Here is a 22,780-nt window from a genome sequence, read left to right as displayed (position 1 = left end):
GTTATATACCAAATATATAACAATGTGAAAATTAAAATACATGCATAAATTATCTCTCTCTATGCAAACTCCTAGAAGTTGTAGCAAAGTATTAATTCCCAGCATATGTTTCTTTTGTATGAATGAGTGAAAGAGTAAATAAATGAGTGGAATAAAAAAAATTAAATATGAAACTGATAGTTTTTTTTTCATAACTTTCTACCCAATCTGTACAGAAACATAGATTTACAAGAATTATTTCATACTTTAAAGATTCAGGTAATTCTCCCTGGTGTTGTCAGGAATTGTCAGGAATGCAGAAATGATGCAACTTGCCTAGTTCTTTCTAAAAGCAAATGTTCTTTGATTCTTAAACCTTATAAAAAATATAAATACATATAAATACATACATTTATAAAATGAATAATAGAAATATATGCATCATAGTTAATATGTGGATATTATTTTAAAATTTTTAGATATAACTCCTTAAACTTAACTAAATTTGTAAAATTAACTAAATTTTTCCAGTATTTCAACAGAATTTTTTAAGAGGGCAACTAGATATGAGAATAAACTTTGTGAACCTAAGCAAAAGTTACCAAAATAATTTTGTAACAGAATCAGAGATCATAGAAATAAGCAGTTATGCATAAAAAGTAATTCAACAAAGTAGGAAAGATGAATTATTTAAGAATTAGTGCTGTAGATGTCCTTATTTTAAAGAAAAGTCATTTTAATTAAAGTAGAGTTAGAGATAGAATAGGCTTGTGAGCAAAAAAATAATCATAATAGGGTACTGAAATTTTAAGTTAAGTTCTATTGTACATTGCACTATATGTTATTATTTTGTCAATGATGAACACTTTGCATTAGTTAGGTGGTATTAACCGTGAATAATTCAGATTATTAGGAGGCTTGTCTTCTGCTACCCAGGGCATTTCTGAGTTATCTGCCCTAATTATCAATTATTATCTTTTCAGATAAAACAAACTAAATTTAGGTTAAATGGCAGATACAATGGCAAAGCAACTTTACATTTAAATAAAAGTTTTCAATCTATTTTCTCTGCTGAGGGTGAGGGGGAACTATTATATTCAAATACATATAAATCTCATATATATGTATACCTCATATAAATGATTTTCCAAACACTCTTCCAGTCTTTGAAAGCAAATGAAATCATGGCATATAAACTATTTTAAAAATCTATTTACTATTTTCAACACGTTCACTTCAGAAAATTTTAGAATATTTAAAGCCTCAGGTCAGGAATAACAAATATTTAGGTATCAAATCATGAGTTTTTTTTTTCTCCAAGCTCTTTTAAAAAGAAAAATTAGTCCTGAAAACAAATACGTTGATCTCTAATGTGTTTTACTAGCTCACCTTCAGTACAGAAAGTAATAATTGGAACATACATGAAGTTAATACTAATCCATACACTGCTTCTACATTATTTCCCATCCTGTATAACCATGTGTTATTCTAGTGTAAATCACAACTGCTTAGTAATTACACTTTTCATTTATCTCCGTGACCTTTATTTCTGTAGGCGCTGGTTGGTGATAAGTCGCTGGCATTTTGGTTGATGGATGCCGAAATGTATACAAACATGAGTGTTTTGACTCCTTTCACTCCAGTTATTGATCGTGGAATACAGCTTCATAAAATGATTCGACTCATTACTCATGGGCTCGGGGGAGAAGGTTATCTCAATTTCATGGGTAAGTGTGAGTTAAACATATATCCGATCTGTGTTTAAAATGTTAACTTATGTATGACATAAATCATGTAGAATATTTTGATTTTGCCTTTCAGATTTAGAATATAAAATTACAACATCATTTCTTTAATATGCTGTCATGTGTAAATTGCAAAAATAAAATTAAACCACTGTAAGATTATTGTTATACTAATACATGATATAAAAGTACAGTCTAAAAGCTGATATTTTATTGACTATTGCTCTCAGCAAGTGGGCTTAACTATTTCGAAAACCCAGAATTATTATTGTTCTGAATTTAATCATTCAGAGTTTATTTTATTATTGTAGTATTTGCACGTTAAATATAAGATGTAACTGTGAAATCATAAGATAGTAAGCTTGTATTATTGGTCTTCTTTGAGATAATTGTATAACAGTATACCTCTGTTATAAATGTGAAAACTTAGGCCCAGGGATATTGTGATGGGAAAAAATGATTTACTTTTGGAAATAGAAAAATATGAACATTCAAAGGTCATTGTTGTCTGAAGCCTCTTGAATAATAAAATACACAAATTAACTGTTCATTTGGTGAACAATGAACATTTGAAGTTTTGTGTTTTAGGAGATTTTACCAGCTTTTAGGCTAGAGAGGGACAGAAAGACTTTAGAATACATACGGGAGGCTGATTTATTTTCCTCCAATAAAAGCCTTAGAACTTTGGATTAATTCATTTCTATTTGGAAGTTTTTATAAGAAATCTCAAATTGGACTTTACAAACCTCTATTGTTTGCTAACTAGAGGTTAGGAAGCCAAGCCCAAAAAAGCATACGCTAGATTTCAGCTGGACTAACTACCTATACCTTTGGGTATATTGCTCACCTCTCATTGTCACCAAAATTTGTTAACATTCCTAACCTGCTAGGAAGTGCCCTTCCCCTGACAAGTTTGAGGCTGTCCTGTGTTAGCTTAGTGATCAGGCCAGGTTTCCTGGGTTGACTTTGCAAGCATTGGTTCAATAAGTTTAGTCAGTGTTAGTTCCTTAAAAGTACCTGATCCTACTTGACTCAGTAAGCATCATTCTCCAATATGGACATCCCAATAAGGTCTCAGGGCATCAGTTGTACAACCAGTTTGTTTTATATCCTGATGAATAGATGGAGTCTATGAACCTATAAAAATTACCATGTCGCCATATAAGGGAAGGAGAACTAGAAGGTAAATGAGGGCTTTAAAATGTTTTCCTTCATTTATAAAAAGTACAATTTATTAAATTAGTATAATCTATAAAAAGGATTTCTTTTATATCTGGAAACAAAAACAATTTTTCAAAGAACAAAAATAAAATAGACGTCTGAGTTTATTCAGGCAACCCTGTGTTGTTAACATTCTTGAAGCCAACTGCATCTGAGAATATTGAAATCCTGACTCAGTCCAGTGCTTTAGTCTAGAAGTTGTATAAGTGACATCAGCTCAGGTGCCTCTACCAGAGTCTGGAGCTGATTGCACATCTGCCATTTTGGAGCTGGTTAGCCCACAAGATTCTGAATTTTAGATTGAGGTCCCTGCAGAGACCTCAGTGCATTTCACCTGGAGCTACTCCTGCTAACCTCATGAGGGCTAGGGCTTGTGCCTGTCATTGGGGTGACGCCTATACCCATCTGCTTTTGTTGACTCTGGTTCTTACCTATGAGTGCCACCTACTGGCTGCAGGCTGAACTGCTCAACCGAGTCAAAAAAGTAATGAGATAAGCTTCCGGAGACCTCTGCCATTCATTCTGACTCTGCAGGAGGCAGTGAACCTGCTCATATGCCCAGTACATCATGACTACAACCAGCATCAGAAAAAGTCACCACACAGAGGATATATATAACAAAGGAACTCACACAGAGTCTTTGCCACTGAAAGCACCCAGAACCGAAATCAGGTGATCACAACACAAGGGTGAAAAAAAGAAAACAGACAATCTAAAATAAATTAAAATATAATGAGAACTAGTCTATCCAGATGAGAAGGAACCAGAAAAACAATTCTGGTAGTATTAAAGAAAAACAACAACAACAAAAAAATACAAAACAGAGCTTTACAACACCCCCAAAGTATCACACTAACACTCCAGTATGGGATCCAAACCAAAATGAAAATTTTGAAATACTAGATAAAGAATTCAAAATACTGATTATAAAGGACCTCAATGAGATACAAGAGAAAGCTGTAAACCAACACAAAGAAATCAGAAAAACAATTCAGAATAAGAATGAAAAATTTTCGAAAAAAATAGAGACTTATAGAATTTCTGAAAAAAAAAATTCATCTAGGGAATTACAAAATATAATGGAAACTTTTAACAATAGGTTAGACCAAGCAGAAGAAGGAATTTCAGAGACTGAAGAAAAGTCTTTCAAATTAGTGCAATTGGACAAAAATAAAGAAAAAAGAATTTTAAAAAATGAACTAAGTCTTTGAGAAATATGGGATTATATAAAACAACCAAACCTGTGAATCTTAGGTATTCCTGAGGAAGAAGAAAAAAAATCAGAAAGTTTGGAAAGCCAAACTTTTCCTCAATTTTCTCAGTTATTCCTGAGGAAAACTTCCCTGGTCTTGCTAGAGATTTAGCCATCTAGATATAAGAAGCTCAATGAACTTCTGGGAGATTCATTATAAGAAGGACTTTATCGAGGCATATAGTAGTCAAATTATCTAAAATCAAAGTGAAGGAAAGAATACTAAAAGCAGCAAGACAGAAGCATCTCATCTCCAAAAAGGAAATCCCATCAGACTTACAGCACACTTCTCAGCAGAAACCTTAAAAGTCAGAAGAGATTGGGGTTCTGTTTTTAGCCTTCTTAAACAAAATATCTGTCAGCTAAGAATTTTGTATCCTGCTAAACTAAGTTTCAGGAATTAGGTAGAAATAAAGTCTTTCCCAGACAAGCAAATACTAAGGGAATTTGTTACCAGGAAATCGACCCTCCAAGAAATACTCAAAGGGGTTTTAAACATCAAAATGAAAGGTTGATACTCACCATTATAAAAACACATGAAGGTATAAAACTCACAGAGCTTATAAAATAGTAACACAATTAAGAATACAAAGCAACTAGGCAACAATCAAAATTATGACAGGAGTAGTACCGCTCCTATATTAACTTGGAACAGAAATGGACTAAATGCCCTGCTTAAAAGATACAGATTGGCAGAATGTATAAAATGACAGAATCCAAATATATGCTTCTTTCAAAAAGCTTACTTAACTGATAAAGATTTTTATATACTCAAGGTAAAGAAATGGAAAAAATATTCTATGCTAATGCAAACCAAAAGAGAGCAGGAGTGGTTATATTTATATCAGACAAAACAGATGTAAATCAAGAACAGTATAAAAAGTAAAAAAAGACAAAGAAGGGCTGGACACAGTGGCTCACACCTATAATCCCAGCACTTTGAGAGGCTGAGGCAAGAAGATTGCTTGAGTCTAGGGGTTTGAGACCAGCCTGAGCAAGAGCAAAAGTCAATAATGTTAAAATGACCATACTGCCCAAAGCAATATGTAGATTCAGTGCAGTTCTTATTAAAATATCAGTATGTGTATGTGTGTGTCATTTTGCGTAGAACTAGGAAAAAAAAAATCCCAAAATTTATATGGAACCAAAAAAGAGCCTAAATACCCAAAGCACTCCTAAACAAAAAGCACAAAACTGGAGGCATCACATTACCTGGCTTCAAATTATACTGCCAGGCTGTTATAACCAAAACAGCATGGTACTGGCATAAAAATGGACATTCTAGTTGCACAACTAGAAAATGGCAGCAACTGGTCAGTTGTCCTTTTCTTCTGATTTCCAATTTGAGAAAATTAAAATTATTCTTAGATTAATATCTAGATTAACCACAAATGTATGGTTCATGAATATCTTTTAGGGAAAAGGTAGAACACGGTGTTTAAGAAAACTATTGGTTTAGAATCAAAGCTTGTCTCCTTTTTAGCTGTGTGACTAGGGTAAGCTGTATCTTCAGTCTGTACCTTTGTTGCTCAGTGGTAAAATGGAGTAGTGCCTGCCTCACACGATTGTTTTGAGAGTGAAATGATTCAATACACGTACAAAACACAGAATATTTCCAAGCATGTAGCTTACAGCTGACTTTTATTTAAATTTATTACTATTTTTAATATTATCAGTTATTCCATTAAATATATGGCTCCTGAATGCTGATGTTCTAATTTCATCTGAATGTTTCTTTAGAATCTTGTCTGATGGTACATAGTATAATGTAAAAGTTTCTTTAAAATGTTAAGTTCATTTATACTTTAAATCATTGGGAAAGGTAATAATTCTTTGTTAAAAATCAATGACATTTTCCCAGTTTATATTATGTGATAAGTTAAGCCATTTCTACAGTAAGTCTCACCAATAGGAAATACTATTTTTTTTATTTTTCATTTACACTGATGTCCAATGAATGTTGCTGCTAAAACAACCTTAACTTTCATGTATGAGAAGGTCTGAGGGTTGCCTCAACTTGTTTTCGTTTCTAGGATAAGCCAATATCATATTGATCAGTTAACATTATGTATCTATTGTGTATTTTCTGTGTGTATGTATAATTGTGTGTGTGTGCATACATATACATATACAGCATCAGATAAAATTCATCATGTTTTCCTGATGTGCCCGTGCAGAGAATTTCTACATGTAGACACATATATACACACACGCACACACACACACACAGAGAGAGAGAGAGAGAGAGAGAAGGCAGATTGACTTAAGGCAAGTTCAATTTGAAAAGTGAATTTGAGATATAAATATTAAACTATAAATGTAATATATTCATAACACATTCTAGAATTATTTTAGCAGAATTTATAAAATTCCTTCATGCTTCAGACATTTGTATGTATCTACTATACACCAGATGTTGCTAAGTGGTGGATATTCAGAGCTGAAAAACAGTTCTTGCCCTCAAAGCCGCAAAACCCAAAGGGGAATGCAGACAAGTAAAAAACAAGTGTCTTTACACTAACACATGCACCAGGTACTGTGATAGACGTAAGTAGAGAATGTCATGTAAATATGTAGGAAACTGGCTTAGGAGATTGTTGGGGGAATTTATGAGATGCTTTAGCCAGAACAAATGGAATAGGAAGGCACAAGAAAGCCATGCAGTGAAATCACTAAGAGCCTAAGTAAGAATAGGACTGAAGCAATGTAGTGATAATTTGAGATTAAAGTCAATTGGAAATATTAAACTTCAAATAAATGAAAAAAATGGGGCCTAAAGAAATCAATTTGGAAGTCATTCATTGGCAAATTTAATGAAAAGATGATTTTCAATCATTTTAAAATATTGTGAACTGTTCAGTAAGAAAGACCTAGTATTAATGACTAAGTGGCTTTATGATTTATTTTTTTCTCTTTATAATATAACTAAAAGAATATGGTTTAAAATAAAACATGGAATTGTTGATAATCTCTATGAATATGTCTTTGCTACTTTTTAATAATCTTTGGCTAAGTATGTTTGATTTTTAAAAATAAATGTAAAATGAATAACTTCAGCTTTATGCATAGGTTGACCTCAATGAATGTATGTTAATTGCATGTAGATAAACTGTTAAAGCAATTAAAAGGAGAGAAAACTGAGGGTAGGGTTATGTTTTGTCTAGCTTTATAGTTATTATCTGGTTTTCATGGAAAAGTTTTCCTTTTCTAATCCAGTCAGCTGAGGCAGAGGGATTAGAGTCACCTGGCCTCATCATGTGTCTCCTTAGGAATTCCCATAAAAAGGCTTGTTAGGCAGGCAAATTGACTACTACGTCTGGTGATCACATTACTAGGGAAATGGAATGCCAAGACTGATACTGCAATATTAATTCCATATAATATCAAAGTAATGGCATTAATAGAATTTTGTTATTAAAGATTGCTTAGAATTCTAAAGTACAAGAGAAGAAACCAAATATTTAATTAATTTTAAATATAAACATGTACAAACATTTTAAAATATAAAGTAAAGCATACACTAAAATATAAGCATTAAGCATATATCTTGCTGATTTAAAATATTGGCAAACAAGATGGAATGTAATTTTAAGAATCAGCTACCTAAATAAAATGAAGAAAATTTAATCATAAATTCAAAAATGAAATAATGTCTAGTGGTTTTTTAAATGTGAATTTCAAAAATAACTTGCATAGAAATATTGCCATCACTGAGTTGCTAGTGGTTTTTTGTGAGATATTTTCTGGCTTCTCAGAAAGCTCTTTGTAATTCTGTACTAGACTGGGAGAAAGTTATACTAAACAGCTGACTCCCAATATTTTCTTCATTTTTTAAGTGATAAAGTCCCTTATCTAATAACTTTAAGAATTTAAAAAAAATAACTTTTGGTTTTTTGTAGGGACTGCAATTTTTTTTCTCAATAGCTTTCTACTAGTTTTGTTTCAAAGGAAGCTGTTTTGCTTTTCCCCATGGTTTGGCTTCTTCCTTACTTTCATCATACATAGGCAGAGATTCAAATGTAGAGTGAGATGAATCACTTTCAACTGTCATGTTAATATTTCACTTATTCAAAAAATGGTTGACCTAATGTAAGAATTATTCTTTAAACAGAGGCTTTTTCTCATCTGTCATTTTCTTCTTCTTCTTGGGGATTATAGTGTTATAGAAGAGCACTTTTTTAAATGAGTACACCTTCATTCAATGTGAAATTTCAATGCTTTATATAACTCTCTGGGTATATCTCAAAACATAAATGATTCAAATTACTCATTTAAAAAAATACTGAACTAGCACTGTCAAATCAACAAAACTAGAAACATTTCACTACTATAAAGTAGCACAGTGTTCTGGTAAACTGAAAACTCATGTTATCATCATAAAACACATATTCTTCATGACATCAGCTGCTGATACATAAGTTGAAATATCAGAAGAAACCTGGAATCAACTGAACTCATTGATTTGTTCATTCATTCATTCAACTTGAACTCATTTTTCCCATATCTACTCTTTTCCTCTTCAGTAAAGTCAAAAAAGAGGAAATAAGTAAAAAAATATACAAGGAGCCGTGTGTGCAGATAACAACAGTAGGGAAATGATGTAAGAAGTCAGACTCCCAAAATCCTGTGTCTCTCTTCCCATCCTCCTACTTTGAATTCACCTGTTTTTTTTTTCCTCTAAATTTTTTGTTTGTTTTAGAGTTAAGAACCCGTGTATATACTGTCTTGACTTTAAAAGTATGATTCCTACCCTTAAAAGCAATTGTGGTGTCTTTATCTTTTATACAGGGTATGGTAGAAGATCAAAATAAACTTATTTTTTCATTTTCCACATGTATGTACACATTTGCAAACAGACTTTTCTTTATGCCCTTTATAGCCCCTTTAGAAACCCCAACATTCTTTTATTCTAAATGAATTCAGAGAATTAAGAACCAGTGTTGTTCCAATTCAAATCTCAAACTTTTAAAGACATACTGTATAGACATGATCATTGAATTTACAATGCAATTGCCCACCCCTTTACCAAGGCCTAGAGCATCCTTTATGATCTAAATCCTGCCTACTTTTCCAACCCAGTATCTCTGCCCTTATTTCTTAAGTACTAAGTTATGATTACACCAATCTCCTTTTCATTTCCTTATACCTAGGAAGGAAAAAGTAGGAGGGAGTTAGATCATAAGTGATATTATACATGTACTTTTTTTTTTTTTTTTTGAGACAGAGTCTTGTTCTGTTGCTTGGGCTAGAGTGAGTGCCGTGGCATCAGCCTAGCTCACAGCAACCTCAAACTCCTGGGCTTAAGTGATCCTACTGCCTCAGCCTCCTGAGTAGCTGGGACTACAGGCATGCGCCACCATGCCTGGCTAATTTTTTCTATATATATTTTTAGCTGGCCAGATCATTTCTTTCTATTTTTAGTAGAGACAAGATCTCGCTCTTGCTCAGGCTGGTCTGGAACTCCTGAGCTCAAGCGATCCACCCGCCTCGGCCTCCCAGAGTGCTAGGATTACAGGCGTGAGCCACCGCGCCCGGCCATACATGTACTTTTTAAAACACATCTAGCAATGTTATGCAACTTTACTTTGTATGAACCCCATCACAGTCTTTTTCATCTTCTCTCTTTTCAGATTTGGGAATATCTTGCACAGTTGGAGATTCATAATGTCTTGTTCATAATTATGGGAAGAACAACTTTTGATTTTAGTACAACGATCATGCCCTAAGAGTTAGTAGACCAGTTCCAAGTTCTGATTGCACTGGCAATCAAGATCCTTTTAACAAGCTGAATAAAGTCTCCCTACCATACACTTTTTTAAAATAAGAGTCAATTATATATTTTTAAGATTCCTTTCTAATTTAAAACTTTATTGGTTAATTAGAATTTAACACTATAAGGGAAATACCTAGTGACTCATATATTTTAGTCTGAAAATTAATATTGATTTTGGCTTTATAAAAATTTAGTAATCAAAGAAAAATGACAATTATTTTCTTTATAAGAATTGAGTTTTGAAGTAGTTTTTCAGTTAAATGTTTATTAATGTACTGTATTTGAATGACAGATATTCTGCCTGCTCTCTTATGGATGTGACCATAACTGCTAGTTTTTTCCATTAACACTTTTCCTCTAGATTTTAACTTAGGCACGCAGATGGCCAGAATGAGTACATTCCCCAGGTTCTCTTGAAGCCTGATGAAGCTATGTGACCACTAGTTATAGCCAGTGGAATGTTAATGGTAGTGATGTGTGTGCAACTCACAGGTCATGCTGTTAAATGGCAGGGCCACGAGCATCTCTGCTTCCTTGTCCCATCTCCTCCTGACCACTGGCTGGAATACCATATCATGGGAATGGTAGAATAACAAGCTAAAAAGATACTAGTTGGCCTTTACATACTGTTATCTATTGCTAATATACTTGAAATATTTTTAAAATGGCATGTTTCCCAGTTTACATGTCTTATGATCCTTTCTATCTTCGTTTTCAAACCAACGTAAAATTTGATTCCCAATGTCTCATATCTAAATAAGTTTTTAAAAAAATATTTCCCCATTGTTTACCCTTACTAGTACTAATGTCTGTAATAATTATACTGAAAACATCAAAAAATTTTGTTTCAAGTAAAATTTGGAAATTTTGGAAAAATTTAAAATATTTCCTACTATAAAAATAGTCCATAAAACTGATACGTGACTAGTGAATGAGGTAACTCTTTTAAGTGTATCTCTTTTCTAATATCATTCACATGCAATTACTTTGATATTTTAAGATCTTTTTTGAATATTTTAAAATGTACATATATATTTTTTGGAGGAAAATAGCTAGAATTTTTATGGCATTTAAATATTTTATAGTTCCTCCTAGATAGCTTCCAATCTGTGTATGAGTATAATCTCTCTCCATTTATGTATGCACATATATGTACACATATATGTACACATATATATACACATATCTCTCTCCATATATACATATACACACATTCATCTGCCTACATTCCCCACATACACACACACAATGCTGTTAATGTCTTTTTTTTCCCCCTCAAGCCAACCTTTTAAGATTAGTCCTCAAACCATTTGGGAACTTTTGGAATCTTTGCTTTCATTCACTCATTCATTAATTCAGATAGTTATTATTATAAGTACACATTCTGTGCCAGGAATTTTGTCAGATGTTGTACTCAATGCTTGAGATACAACAGTGGACAGGGTAGATGTAGTCTCTATCCTCAGGTAGCTTAATTTCTGTTAGGGGCAGCAAACTTAAAATGACAAATATGTAAAAAGAAAAAAATAGCTGCAAACAATAAGTGACACAAAACAAAAATGTTAAAATATGGACTGGTAAGATGGTTCTTAGATAGATCTTTAAAGATTTGAGTCATGCTTTGTAAAGAGTGCAGAAAAGAGCTCTCTAAAGAGAGATGACAGAATGTTCAAAGGACTTCAGGTAAGAAAAAGCTTGGAGCATTTAAGGAAATGAAAGGAGACTGCTGTAATTGTAAATTTGTGCTCCAGAAATAGGGAGAAGAGATATCTGGTTGGAAAGGTAGGCAGGAGTTAGATCATAAAGGACATTATAAGTTGTGGTAATGGGGTGGCCATCACAAGTTCAGGTGGCTTTTAGAGAGAGTTTAGTCTGTTTGAGGACGATAACTTTTGTTTTTTGAGGATTGAATGGGGCAAGAGTGAATTCAGGGAGGGATACCACTCAGGAGGTTGTTGAAGTAGTCAAGAAGAGTGACAATGATAGTGTGGAGATAGAAGGAGGCAAGAAGATTCGAAATGTAATTTTGAAGGTAGAATTAATTGACAAGTCTTGCTATAGTAGTTTAGATGTGAGAAAAAGAAAAATCAAAGAATGACTTAATATTTTTGGCTTAAGCAGACCAGTAGATAGTAATATCACTTAGTACTATGAGAAAAATAATGTTAGGGAGTCAGGAGTTAGGAATGAAAGTGAGGAATCTAGTTTTAGATGTGTTATCTTCAAGTTTCTTTTAAATACTCAAAGTGACAAACAGTTGACACTCAGAGAAGATATCAAGGCTGGAGAAATAAAAAGTGGAAGACTTCAACATATAAATGTTGTTAGAGCCGTGATACTAATGAAGTCAGCTCCTATTAATAGAATTGAGAACTATGACCCTGGAAGAAAAGAAGGCCCAGGGCAGGGCCAAAAGGAACAATGATGTTTAAAAAAGAGAAGCGAGCAAAAGAGACTAAGAAGGAATGATGGGGGAAAGGAAGTAAAACCTCAAGATCATAGCATCGTGAGTGGTATTTCAAAGAGGAGAAAATGGCCATCCATTTAGAATGATGCTAAGCAGTTGAATAAAATGAAGACAAATAAGTTGCTGGTGGTGAATCAGATAAGAGTGACGTTGAGGGGATAATATGCATGGCAGCCAGACCCTCATGGAGTGGGTTTAAGAGTGAAGTGAAAGTCAAGTAACACTCTTGGAAACAGCTCTTTTGGAATATTTGTCTAATAAAAGGAGCAGATAAATATGATGGCAATTGGAGTGAGATGGGGATCAAGTGAGGTTTGTGGTTTTCCTATGAAATACAAGAACATGTTTGTGTTCAGATAGGGCCTCTTCAAAGCAGGTGGTTCCACCGTGAGAACAAGATCAATAAAGAAGAAAAAGGGGCTGCCTGATGGAGAACTCTAGTTCCAGAACACAAGCAGAAGGATTAATATTTATACAAAGAGATACTCCTCCCTAGGGGAAAAAAAAAAAAGAAGAAGAAAATGGATCGGGTGTATGTTAGTTGTAAATAGGGTTTTGTGAAGATGAAAGTTCATGTTTGATAGCTTTTATATTCTCAGGTTATCATGGAGAATGAAAGGAGGAAGGAATTACAGATGTTTGAGAAAAGAGTGGAAAGTATGAAGTGGACATTTCCAGGAATAAAAATATTAGAGAACTATAGTAGGATGTCTAGGTAATATTGCATGCTTATTTGATATTTGTAATTGAAACATCAAACTGAATCAGTCTCTTGGTTATATGTCGTTTTTCCTACAAAGGTCAGGGTTGATCAAGATTTGGAGTTTTGTCAGGCACCTGTCAAAAAGAAGGAAGGATTTTGAAAGTACTAGCACATTGCTAATACAATAGAGAACCAATAAACCACTGGTTCTCAAAATTGTCTGCACATTAGAATCACCTGGGGAGTTTCAAATACTACTTATGTCTATGTTTTACACCAAGAAATTGTGATTTAATTGGTCTTGGCTGTGCCCTGGACATTAAAAAAAGAATTTTTAAGATTCCAAGGTAATTCTTAAGGCTAGGAAGTAAAGAGAGAATTCTAAAAGGATGTAAGAGAGATAGGAAAGTTCTCTTTTTATAAAAGGATGATTATAGAGTGTATAGCAGGAGAATTTAGGAGGAAAGGAAGGAAGGAGGACAAAAGTTCAAACAGATTATGGTATGTGGTGAGTTCAACCATCAACAAATGGCCAGGAAGCTAGTCTTGGACTTCCCATGACAAATAAGGCAAACCTGAGTGGGGCCATTACTGGATGTTATTGATGAGGTTTCTAAAATATATTTTTATCAATACATAAAATTTAAATCAGAAGCCTTTTCTGTTTGTTATATTCTGTGTGTGTGTATCTGTTCGTACATAAATATGTACCAAAATGTATATAAATAGGTTTATATATAAACTAAAATTATGGCCAGAGAGAACAAACTATTTTTTTGTTTATAATGTGGGTCATCTGACACATATAAATATGTTTTTATTGCTTTCTTGTTTAGGAATCTCATTATCACGATGTTATGCTAGTTTTTGTAATGAGTGATACCTGTGGAGAAAGAAGCATAATTACAAACTGGCAATTTTCTCTCTCAGCAGTATTATGAAATTTCCATTACTAAATCTGAAGGATTTTCTCAATATGATTATATTGTATTTTGACATTTGAAAATTCTGTGGGACATTCTTTAATGAGTATGTTACATTCTCCCCAAAGCCACAGGGAAAGTTGGATGGATTTTGTCCTAAGTGTCAGTCTGCATTTATTGATAGCTACATTAGACTGCCGTATAAAATGTGTGATCTTACTTCACATTTTCCATCTGTGGTTGTTTAGTGTCAAACTTGTAAATTCTTCTTTTTTTCTGATAGATAGGAATACAATAAAAATTTAAATGTCTTCCTGCTAAGTGCTGGAATTGAAGCAGTTATAGGAAGACAAAATACACTCTCCTAAACAGTAGGAGTGCTAATTTTTGGCATTTTCTCCTAGCTTGTTGAGGCAAGTTTACTGAATGTAACATGACTCAGAGAAGTCTATAAAACTGAGCTGTGAAAAACTGCAAAATTCTCAATATGAGCAGTTGTAAATGGCTTGAAGCTCTGTTAAAATGCTCAGAGACACAAATAGCATATATTCTGAATGGCAGACACTTAAAAAGTAATGGCATTTGATTCATGGCACACTGATAACCAATTTTAGCTGGCATTTAATGAGAAGCTACTATGAGCATGGCATTGTGCTAAGAGTTAAGGAAGTGCTGCTGCAATTACCTGGGAAGATTTAAAATTTTGAAGCCCTAGAGCCCCACCCCAACCATTTGAACCAGAATCACTGAGTGTGAAGCTCTGGGAGTAGTAGTTTTGAAAAATCACACTGAATGATTTTAATTTGTGGAGATACAGCATAAAGATCCACTGATGGACGGAAATGCAAATATGCAGGTTGGGCCAGAGACACACCTGGACTGTCCCAAAATCACTGAAAGCCAGTGATGGAATCTCTAGTCTCCTCCTTCCCACATGATTTAAATGCCTAGTACTGGAAAGGCTCCTGCCAGGGTAGCTTTCACAAACAAGATTTCACCTCCAAATTCTTGCTGATGATCTTAACCTTCAAAAAGAGTCACTTTGGGGAAACTTCATCTTAATCTTAGAGCTGCAGTCCCCAACCTCAGGGACAGGCCGGAACCCTGCCCCCGTTACCTTTAGCTGCGGCACAAACCCCATTGCAAACTGCACATGCGAGGGATACAGGTTGCTCACTCCCCGTGAGAATCCAATGCCTGATGATCTGAGGTGAAGCCAAGGCACCTCCCCCCTGCATAAACTCTTTTGTGGAAAAACTGTCTTCCATGAAACCAGTCCCTGGTGTCAGAAAGGTTGGGGACCACTGTTAGATAATGTTTTTTAATGTAATGTACCCACATTTTCTCTACCCACCCACATTGACCAAGTTGAATACAGAAACCCCTTTACAAACATGAAAAGGTTATTATACGAATAATTTGTAGAGGAAAAAAGAAGCAACTGAACCTAACTATCCCTAATTCTTTCAGCCTCGGTCTTAGGGTAGAACACTCTGGAAATACTGCTCCATTTCTTCTTTTGGGATATCTGTGATTGTCAATGAATATGGTAGTGATTCCTCCTGAACTATTCAGCTGGGCTGCACTCCTACTGAGGACCCAAAGAAAATGAACTATAAGATTAAACCTGCTGCAGTGCCCAGGTCTGACCAGGGTGCAGGTATTTAGGAGACTTCTCTGTCTTTCTGAGCAAGGTCTACTTCTCTCTGGTCCCATGCCTCTAAGCCTTTTACCTCAGAAACAGTAACTTTTCTCATAGGTTTATTTCTAAAAAAAGAACAAGTCAGAAGAGTAGAGATATTATTAGTATTGGCTCAATAGTTTATTTTCAGCAAAGATATTTCTTAGGAAAGTAACTTTTTTTATGTAAGACATGCTAACCAGTGCAATATTATCCCTCATTTGTTAAGGATTTTAAACCAAAACCTGCTGTATAGACCATTTATCTCTCTCCTAGAGAAGGGATATCATCTTATCATCATTTAGAAAGAAAATTTCCATGCACAGGAAAGTTCCATACACATGCTTTGCTTTTCATCTCCATCTCCTCAAAGTGAGACCATCAAAGTAAGAATTTCAAATTGGAAATTGCACAGCACATTTCCCAATCCAACAAAACAATAAAATAGTCCTGCATCTTTGAATAAGTCCCAATGGAAAAGCACAATTTCTTCTAAAATTAACATCTGTATTATTTCCCCATGTATATAATGTATATGATTGTTTTAGTCTATTTGTGGTCCTGCTATAAGAAAACACCACAGACTCTGTAATTTATAAACAACAGAAATTTATTTCTCATGGTTTTGGAGGCTGGGAAGTCCAAGATCAAGGTGCCAGCAGGATTGGTGTCTGTTCAGGGCTGCTCTCTACTTCCAAGATGGCACCTTGCTCCTGTATCCTCTGCAGGGGATGGACATTGTGTCCTCTCATGGTAGAAGGGACAGAAGAGCAAGAGAGTGCTCCCTTAAACCTTGAGCCCTTTTATAAAGGTATTAATCCCATACATGAGGGCAGAGCCCTCCTGTCTTAATCGCCCACCAAAGGCCATGCCTCTTAATAATATTGTTGCATTTCCAGATGAATTTTGAACCATCATTTAAACCATTGTGTATATGTGTGTGTGTGTTTCTGTGTGTGTGTGTGTGTGTGTGTGTGTGAGATATATGCCCCCTGATTTTGTTGGCTATCCATACAGCCCTGGCTTAGAAGGAGACCTATAGTATCTAAATCTCTTCAGCTCCATTGTTAGGTTGTAGATGATTGATTTTGCAGAATGGAGGTACTGTATACTTTAAGATTATATAGAAATATGAAAATTTTATCAACCCTTCTTCATTACTTTATTATCTTGCATTTTAGAAAAACTCCAAAGCCTTATTTCCTAACCATGAGCACCAGTGACTCAAAGAAGGTTCCTAAATACAGGGAATTGGCTAGGTCTAGGATACTCCATCAGATTGTTCATCTTCCTAAGGGGGGTGGTGGTGGTACAGGGGAATAGGTTGCTACCCTAGAAGATGTGAGTAAAGATAAGTTAATATACAGTGGGCATTATCTCTTGCCCTGAGACTTCAAATTTAGTGTTATATCTTCAATTAAGTCTCCCCTGATCCAATCCCAAAGACCCACCTGAATGAGAAGCTCATTTTATTGTTAGAACATGCCAATAAATGAATAGCAACCTCCCCACCCCCAACACCGCTCTACACAGTCTTATGGTATGGATTTTCTTCACAATATCTCTGCTGTTAAGCTCATAAATAATCTTTTTTTTTAGCATTTAATATTTTTTATTGTGGTAAAAAGAACATAACATGAAATTTAAAATACTAACCATTTTCAAATGTACAAGAATGGTAGCATTATCTATGTGCACACTGTTGTGCAACATATCTGTAGAAAGTTTTCAACTTCAAAACTAAAACTCTTTACCTATTGAACAATAACTCCCATTTACGTCTTCCCCTGAGCCTCTGACAATCACCATTCTACTTTCTGTTTGTAAAAGTTTGACAGATACTTCATATAAATGGAATTATGAAGTGTTTGTTTTATTTGTGACTGGTTTATTTCACTTAGCATAATGTCTTCAAGGTTTATGCATGTGATAGCATATGATAGGATTTAACTTTTGTACCCCCATAATAAGCTGAAATAAAAAAAAAAAAGAAACAAAGAACAAACTAAACTCTTACCAGGTGGAAGAAAATAATAAATATCAGAGCATGAATAACAGAAATAGAGAACAGAAAAACAATACAAATATCAATAAAACTAAGAGTGTTTTCAAAAAATAAAAATTTGAGAAACCGTCAGGTATTATAACTAAGAAAAAAAAAAGAAAGAAGTCTCACATTCACAGATTGGAAGACTTACTATTGTTAAAATACTCTTAAATTATCTCTCATCTTCACCAATTCTCTCCTTTCCAGTTTTACTATATTAGTAAGTCTTGTTATTTGGCTCACAGACTGTAAGCACTTTCTGGAGGTTACAAAAATACCCCACAGATCCTCTTTCCAAAAATAATTGATCAGAGCATCTCCATTTTAGCTAAAGGCTGAATGCCTGACTCTGTCAGTATTATTCAAGCAGGCCATAAGGATCCATAGGCTGCAAAATGCGATTGATTATATATTGCCAGAGCAGGTGAGTCGTATGGCTGTCATCTGCTAGAATGTAGTGATGAGGGCTCTAAACCCGAAGATTCTGCTCTGGCAACCTTTCTCCTGAACAACTTGCCAACAGGTCACTATGAATTTAGAAAATAAATTTTTCTGCCTTTAAAACTTTAGAATATTACCTAAGACTTTACCTCTTTTTCTCAACTCTGTCCCTTCCCCCAAAACAAAACAAAACAGGTGAAAGTGAACTGTATATACTATCTCAATTGATAGTAAAGAGATATTCTCTGAGTTTTTGGGAAAATACAGTAATTTTTCTTTTCCGTTTCTCACTAAGAGAGGCATAGGCTTCTTTTGGGGAATATATTTTCCTTGAGCATTTGAGAGAATACAGATTTATCAGGTGACTTGTCTCAATTCGACAGTCTTTTAGCATACTACTCTAAAAGTAGCTATAATCTCTTGGACGTTTATTCTGAGCAAGGCAGTGTGCCAAGTGTTTACGTAGAAAGTCTCATTTAAAATTCTGTCACATCCCTGTAGGTATGTATGTTTACCTACATTTCATATACAGGAAAATGTAAGGCTAAGTGGCTTTCAGATTTATACAGGATCCAGAATTTGAACCCAGCTCTGTCTGCCTCCAAAACATAGGCTCTGCACCACTATCTCGTATAAGCCCATATTATTATTTTTCCTGAAATGAATGCTAAGATTGGCAGTGGTATTGACAGAACTCTAGCTATAGACATCCACCCAGAGGAAATGAAGCAAAGAGGAAAACAGCAGACCAAATTTCATATTTTGTGGTGGGCTATGAAACAAAGAGAAAGTAATTTATTTCCAAATTGTGAGCCAATGTTACAAATTACTTAATAGTCCCCTTTGTTTGAGATAGTTATTCCTTCATTCTCCACTCATTCAGTGCCTACTGCTGAGTCAGGCACCAGCCTACTGACAAAACAGAAGACTTGGCCCTTAGCTCAAGGAGCCCACTGTCGAGAGAGAAGAAAAAGCAAGACAGATGTAGGTGTGTTAGGTGATAAATGTCACCACCAAGATCTGCATAAAGCACTATGAATACTAGAAGGAAGAACATGGAACTGAGATATGTGAGAGGCAGTGGTGGGCCATCAAGGCAGGGTTACTTCAGAAGGAGAGATTAAGTTTAAAATATCCCTTTCCCCTCTATCCTGATCCTCCACGTGCACCCATCAGGGAGTTGTGACTATGCCAAGTGAAGAAGGTGAAACAGAATGAGGGACACATTAATTTAGGATGTGAATGATGAGAGAGAAGGCTGAACATAGAAGCAGAGGCAAAGTCATAGAGGGCTGTTGAAGAGTTTTACAGGAGATTGACATAGTCAGATCCACAGTTTAGATATGTTCTTGATGAAAAATGTGAAAGATGGATTTGAAGAGGCAGTCACCTCAAACTAAATATAGCACGGCAAGATCTTTTGCCACTGAAATTCTCTTAAATTGGTTTAAAATGGTAGGTCTAAATTTTTTCCACACTGTTCACATCAGTCAATAAATTATATATACCCCCACTCTGGATAAGTTCAAAATCATCTACTTCATTTTTTTAAATAGGATTTTTCTGAAGATTATGAAGAAAATAAAGTTTCTATTTTCTAGAGCGACACTAATACTAGGATCCCTCTGATTCTTAATTCAAATGAAAAAGATATTTAATTGTTAACTGTGCCTTATGTATGTTGTACAAGGTAGAAATATCATTATATTGCTTTAGATAAATTATTTTAACTACATATTTTTATCCTAAATAATCAAATACTTGAATACTACTTTGGTCTATGTGGATAAGAGTTGTGTTTCTTTGAATGTACAAGCTTCAATCAACGTCTGCATTTTGTTTCATTATTCAAAACTGACATAGATACTTTGATTTAAGCAGTTTAAAAAATATAATGTAGTACCGTTATAACACACATTGTACAGTAACTTGTCATTTGGAAAAATTTTCTTTAATTTGGAGTTTGCAAGGTGGATAATTATAGGTATAATTGAAAAATGTTTTATTTTAAGGAATTTTGTAATATAGAAAAGAATTACCACCTGATTTATCTTTTGTAAAAACATTTTCATATAATTAAGTTGCTTAAAGTTGTGCCATAGACATATAAATTACAGATGAAAAAGAATAATGCTATAACTTTTAAAAGCATAAACAGTTCTATAGAAATGCCTACAATGTAATACCTGTCTGCCCTGTAAAAATACATTTAGGAAATCTATCTACAATTAACTAAAATGATTATTCTATTAACCTTAAAAATATAAGTTGAGTTTCAGCTTTTATAGGGAAATTTTATAGCTTGGGAGAAACCACCCAACAACAGCTTTCAACTTTGTTTGTACACTATTGTCTAATAAACCATTGTAAATTAATTTTTAATAAATTGCTTATTATGGTAGGTGCTAGAGCTTCATCAACGCACACAAAACCACCATCATTCAGAGGTACCATTTTGAGATGTGCTGAGAAGACCATGTTGAGATGAAAAGATGAGATGACAAAAACCTAGATAGTCCACACATTTTCAATACTTTAATCATTTATACATGATGTTTTTATTTTATATGGGTCATGGATAAAAGTTTCATGGTATATTTGATGACCGATTGATAAAGGTAGGCAAGTTAATTTATTATGAAATTGTTATGAGTTATTTTTACAATCTCTTCTTCCCATCCCAGTAGTCACCTTGATAACACCTTTCTACAAACATGAAGACATTCAGATATCTTGGATTATTCCAATGTATTTTCTGTAGTTTGAAATATCACTTGTTCTGCATAGTTAAAAGGATCATTTTAAAGCACTACAATTCACTCTACATTTTGTATTGTCTTTCCTTTACCTCTTTGTTATAATATAGAAATGCTGTACACTTAGATATATTTTTAAAAGTCAGCTTATTTTGTGTCTACCTATAGACTTTAGAATTGTGGTATGATGAGAATTTAATTATTACATGTTGAACAAATAAACATTCATGAGCCTGGTACATTCTGAAAAATCCATTTATTGACTTTTTAGAAGGCATTTTATTTATTAAACAAGAGCTTTCTGAAAGCTATGTGAACTGACAGGAATCTCTCTTTCTCTCTCTCTCTCTCTGTCTTTCTTTTAATCAGGAGATTTTAAAATCCTTTGTATATGGACTATAATAAAAATGAGGCCAAATAGATGTTGGAAGAATAAAAATAGTTGAGCATGTTATTATGCTTGCAAAGTTGGAGAGCGATTCTTATGATATTTGTTAGCCATTCCTAATACTTTTGGACCAGACTTTCCTGATAGTTCCTAAAGAGACCTTGATGGTATGCTCCCTTTGTATTCTCTTTGTAGAGGTGTATCAAACAATTCCATGACTACCTGATGCAGGCAGAGCACCCCCGCTACACATAAAGCAGAATATATATGCCCGATTCCAGCTATCTTCATGGTTTCATAAACATGCATCATCCATGTGTTCTCAACAGGGGTGATATCACCCTCAGTAGGGGCAAAATTTGATTGTTGAGGGAAGATTAAAAAAATCTTAGATATTACAATACTTGGTGGCCCTCCAGAGTACCACAGCATATAAACAGATGTACAGTATATCTATAGTATTAAAAATCCATGGTGTGGGAGCAATTAGGAAAAATAAAAAGGCTAAAAAAGCTCCTGAAGCATGAGTGAGGGAGTGGGTAAGGAGGATGCGTAATGGAAAAAAGATTGAGAAACACTACATTATTTATACTGTTACTTCTGGACCTTCTACTCAAGTGTGGCCTACTAGATTCTGTTTATCTCAAAATAGTGCCTTAAGGATAATTGTTACAGTTTTCTGGTTTGATGTATAAATTCTACTTTTAGGACAGAAAGGTAAGATTTTAGTCTTGGCCTGGCCATTTTCATGTTATGCAATGTTCTGTTGTGTAAAATAAAACAAAGACTTTGTCTGCATACATATTCTTCCTTACATTGGCATTTATGAGAGTACTGATTCTCTTGAAAATATTTCTCTAAATAGCTAAAACTTAACATATATAAGTTTTACTATTTTGAAAATGAAAAGAAGTCTTGAATGACCACCAGCCTACTTCCAACTTAATTTTTATGCTTCTTCACTTTTTCCCTTTTCCTTGCCAATATATGCTGCCCCCAACTAAATGAGGGCAAGAGTTGCCTGAACAAATATAACATCAAAGGGCAGACAGCTTAAGATAAAGAGCTGATACTTTTAAATTCTAATTTTCCTTCTTACAGACTCCCATCATTTCTTGAGTAAAGGACAGGGAAATCTGCTCATTTTTAATCAGTTGACTTTAAGGTCACATTTTTAAATTAGTAAAAGCTCTAACATCTGCATATCATTGTATGTATATTATGAAAATTATTTTTTAACTGAAGAAAATAATTTATTATACACATTAACATTAATATATTGAAATCCATTTGTATAACCACAGTTTTCCTTCCTAAAATCAATTTCTATCTATGGAAAGTTAGATACACAAAAGACTTGTTTCCTTATGAATAAAGTGTGTTTTTAGAGCGATTTCTTGTTCT

At 34.1% G+C, this 22,780-nt stretch overlaps 1 protein-coding gene across 1 annotated transcript in view; it reads left to right on the top strand.

Moving 5' to 3' along the window:
• GBE1 (1,4-alpha-glucan branching enzyme 1) overlaps window positions 1-22,780 on the top strand; it is a 264,715-nt gene that overhangs the window by 187,934 nt on the left and 54,001 nt on the right. The window contains exon 12 of the mRNA XM_069475045.1: window positions 1,535-1,706. Within this exon, the coding sequence (XP_069331146.1) occupies window positions 1,535-1,706 (172 nt within the window). The remainder of the gene's footprint in view (window positions 1-1,534; window positions 1,707-22,780) is intronic.

The sequence above is a fragment of the Eulemur rufifrons genome, chromosome 7, assembly GCF_041146395.1.
Source record: "Eulemur rufifrons isolate Redbay chromosome 7, OSU_ERuf_1, whole genome shotgun sequence".
Classification (NCBI taxonomy): domain Eukaryota; kingdom Metazoa; phylum Chordata; class Mammalia; order Primates; family Lemuridae; genus Eulemur; species Eulemur rufifrons.
This window is presented reverse-complemented; position numbering and strand designations above follow the sequence as displayed.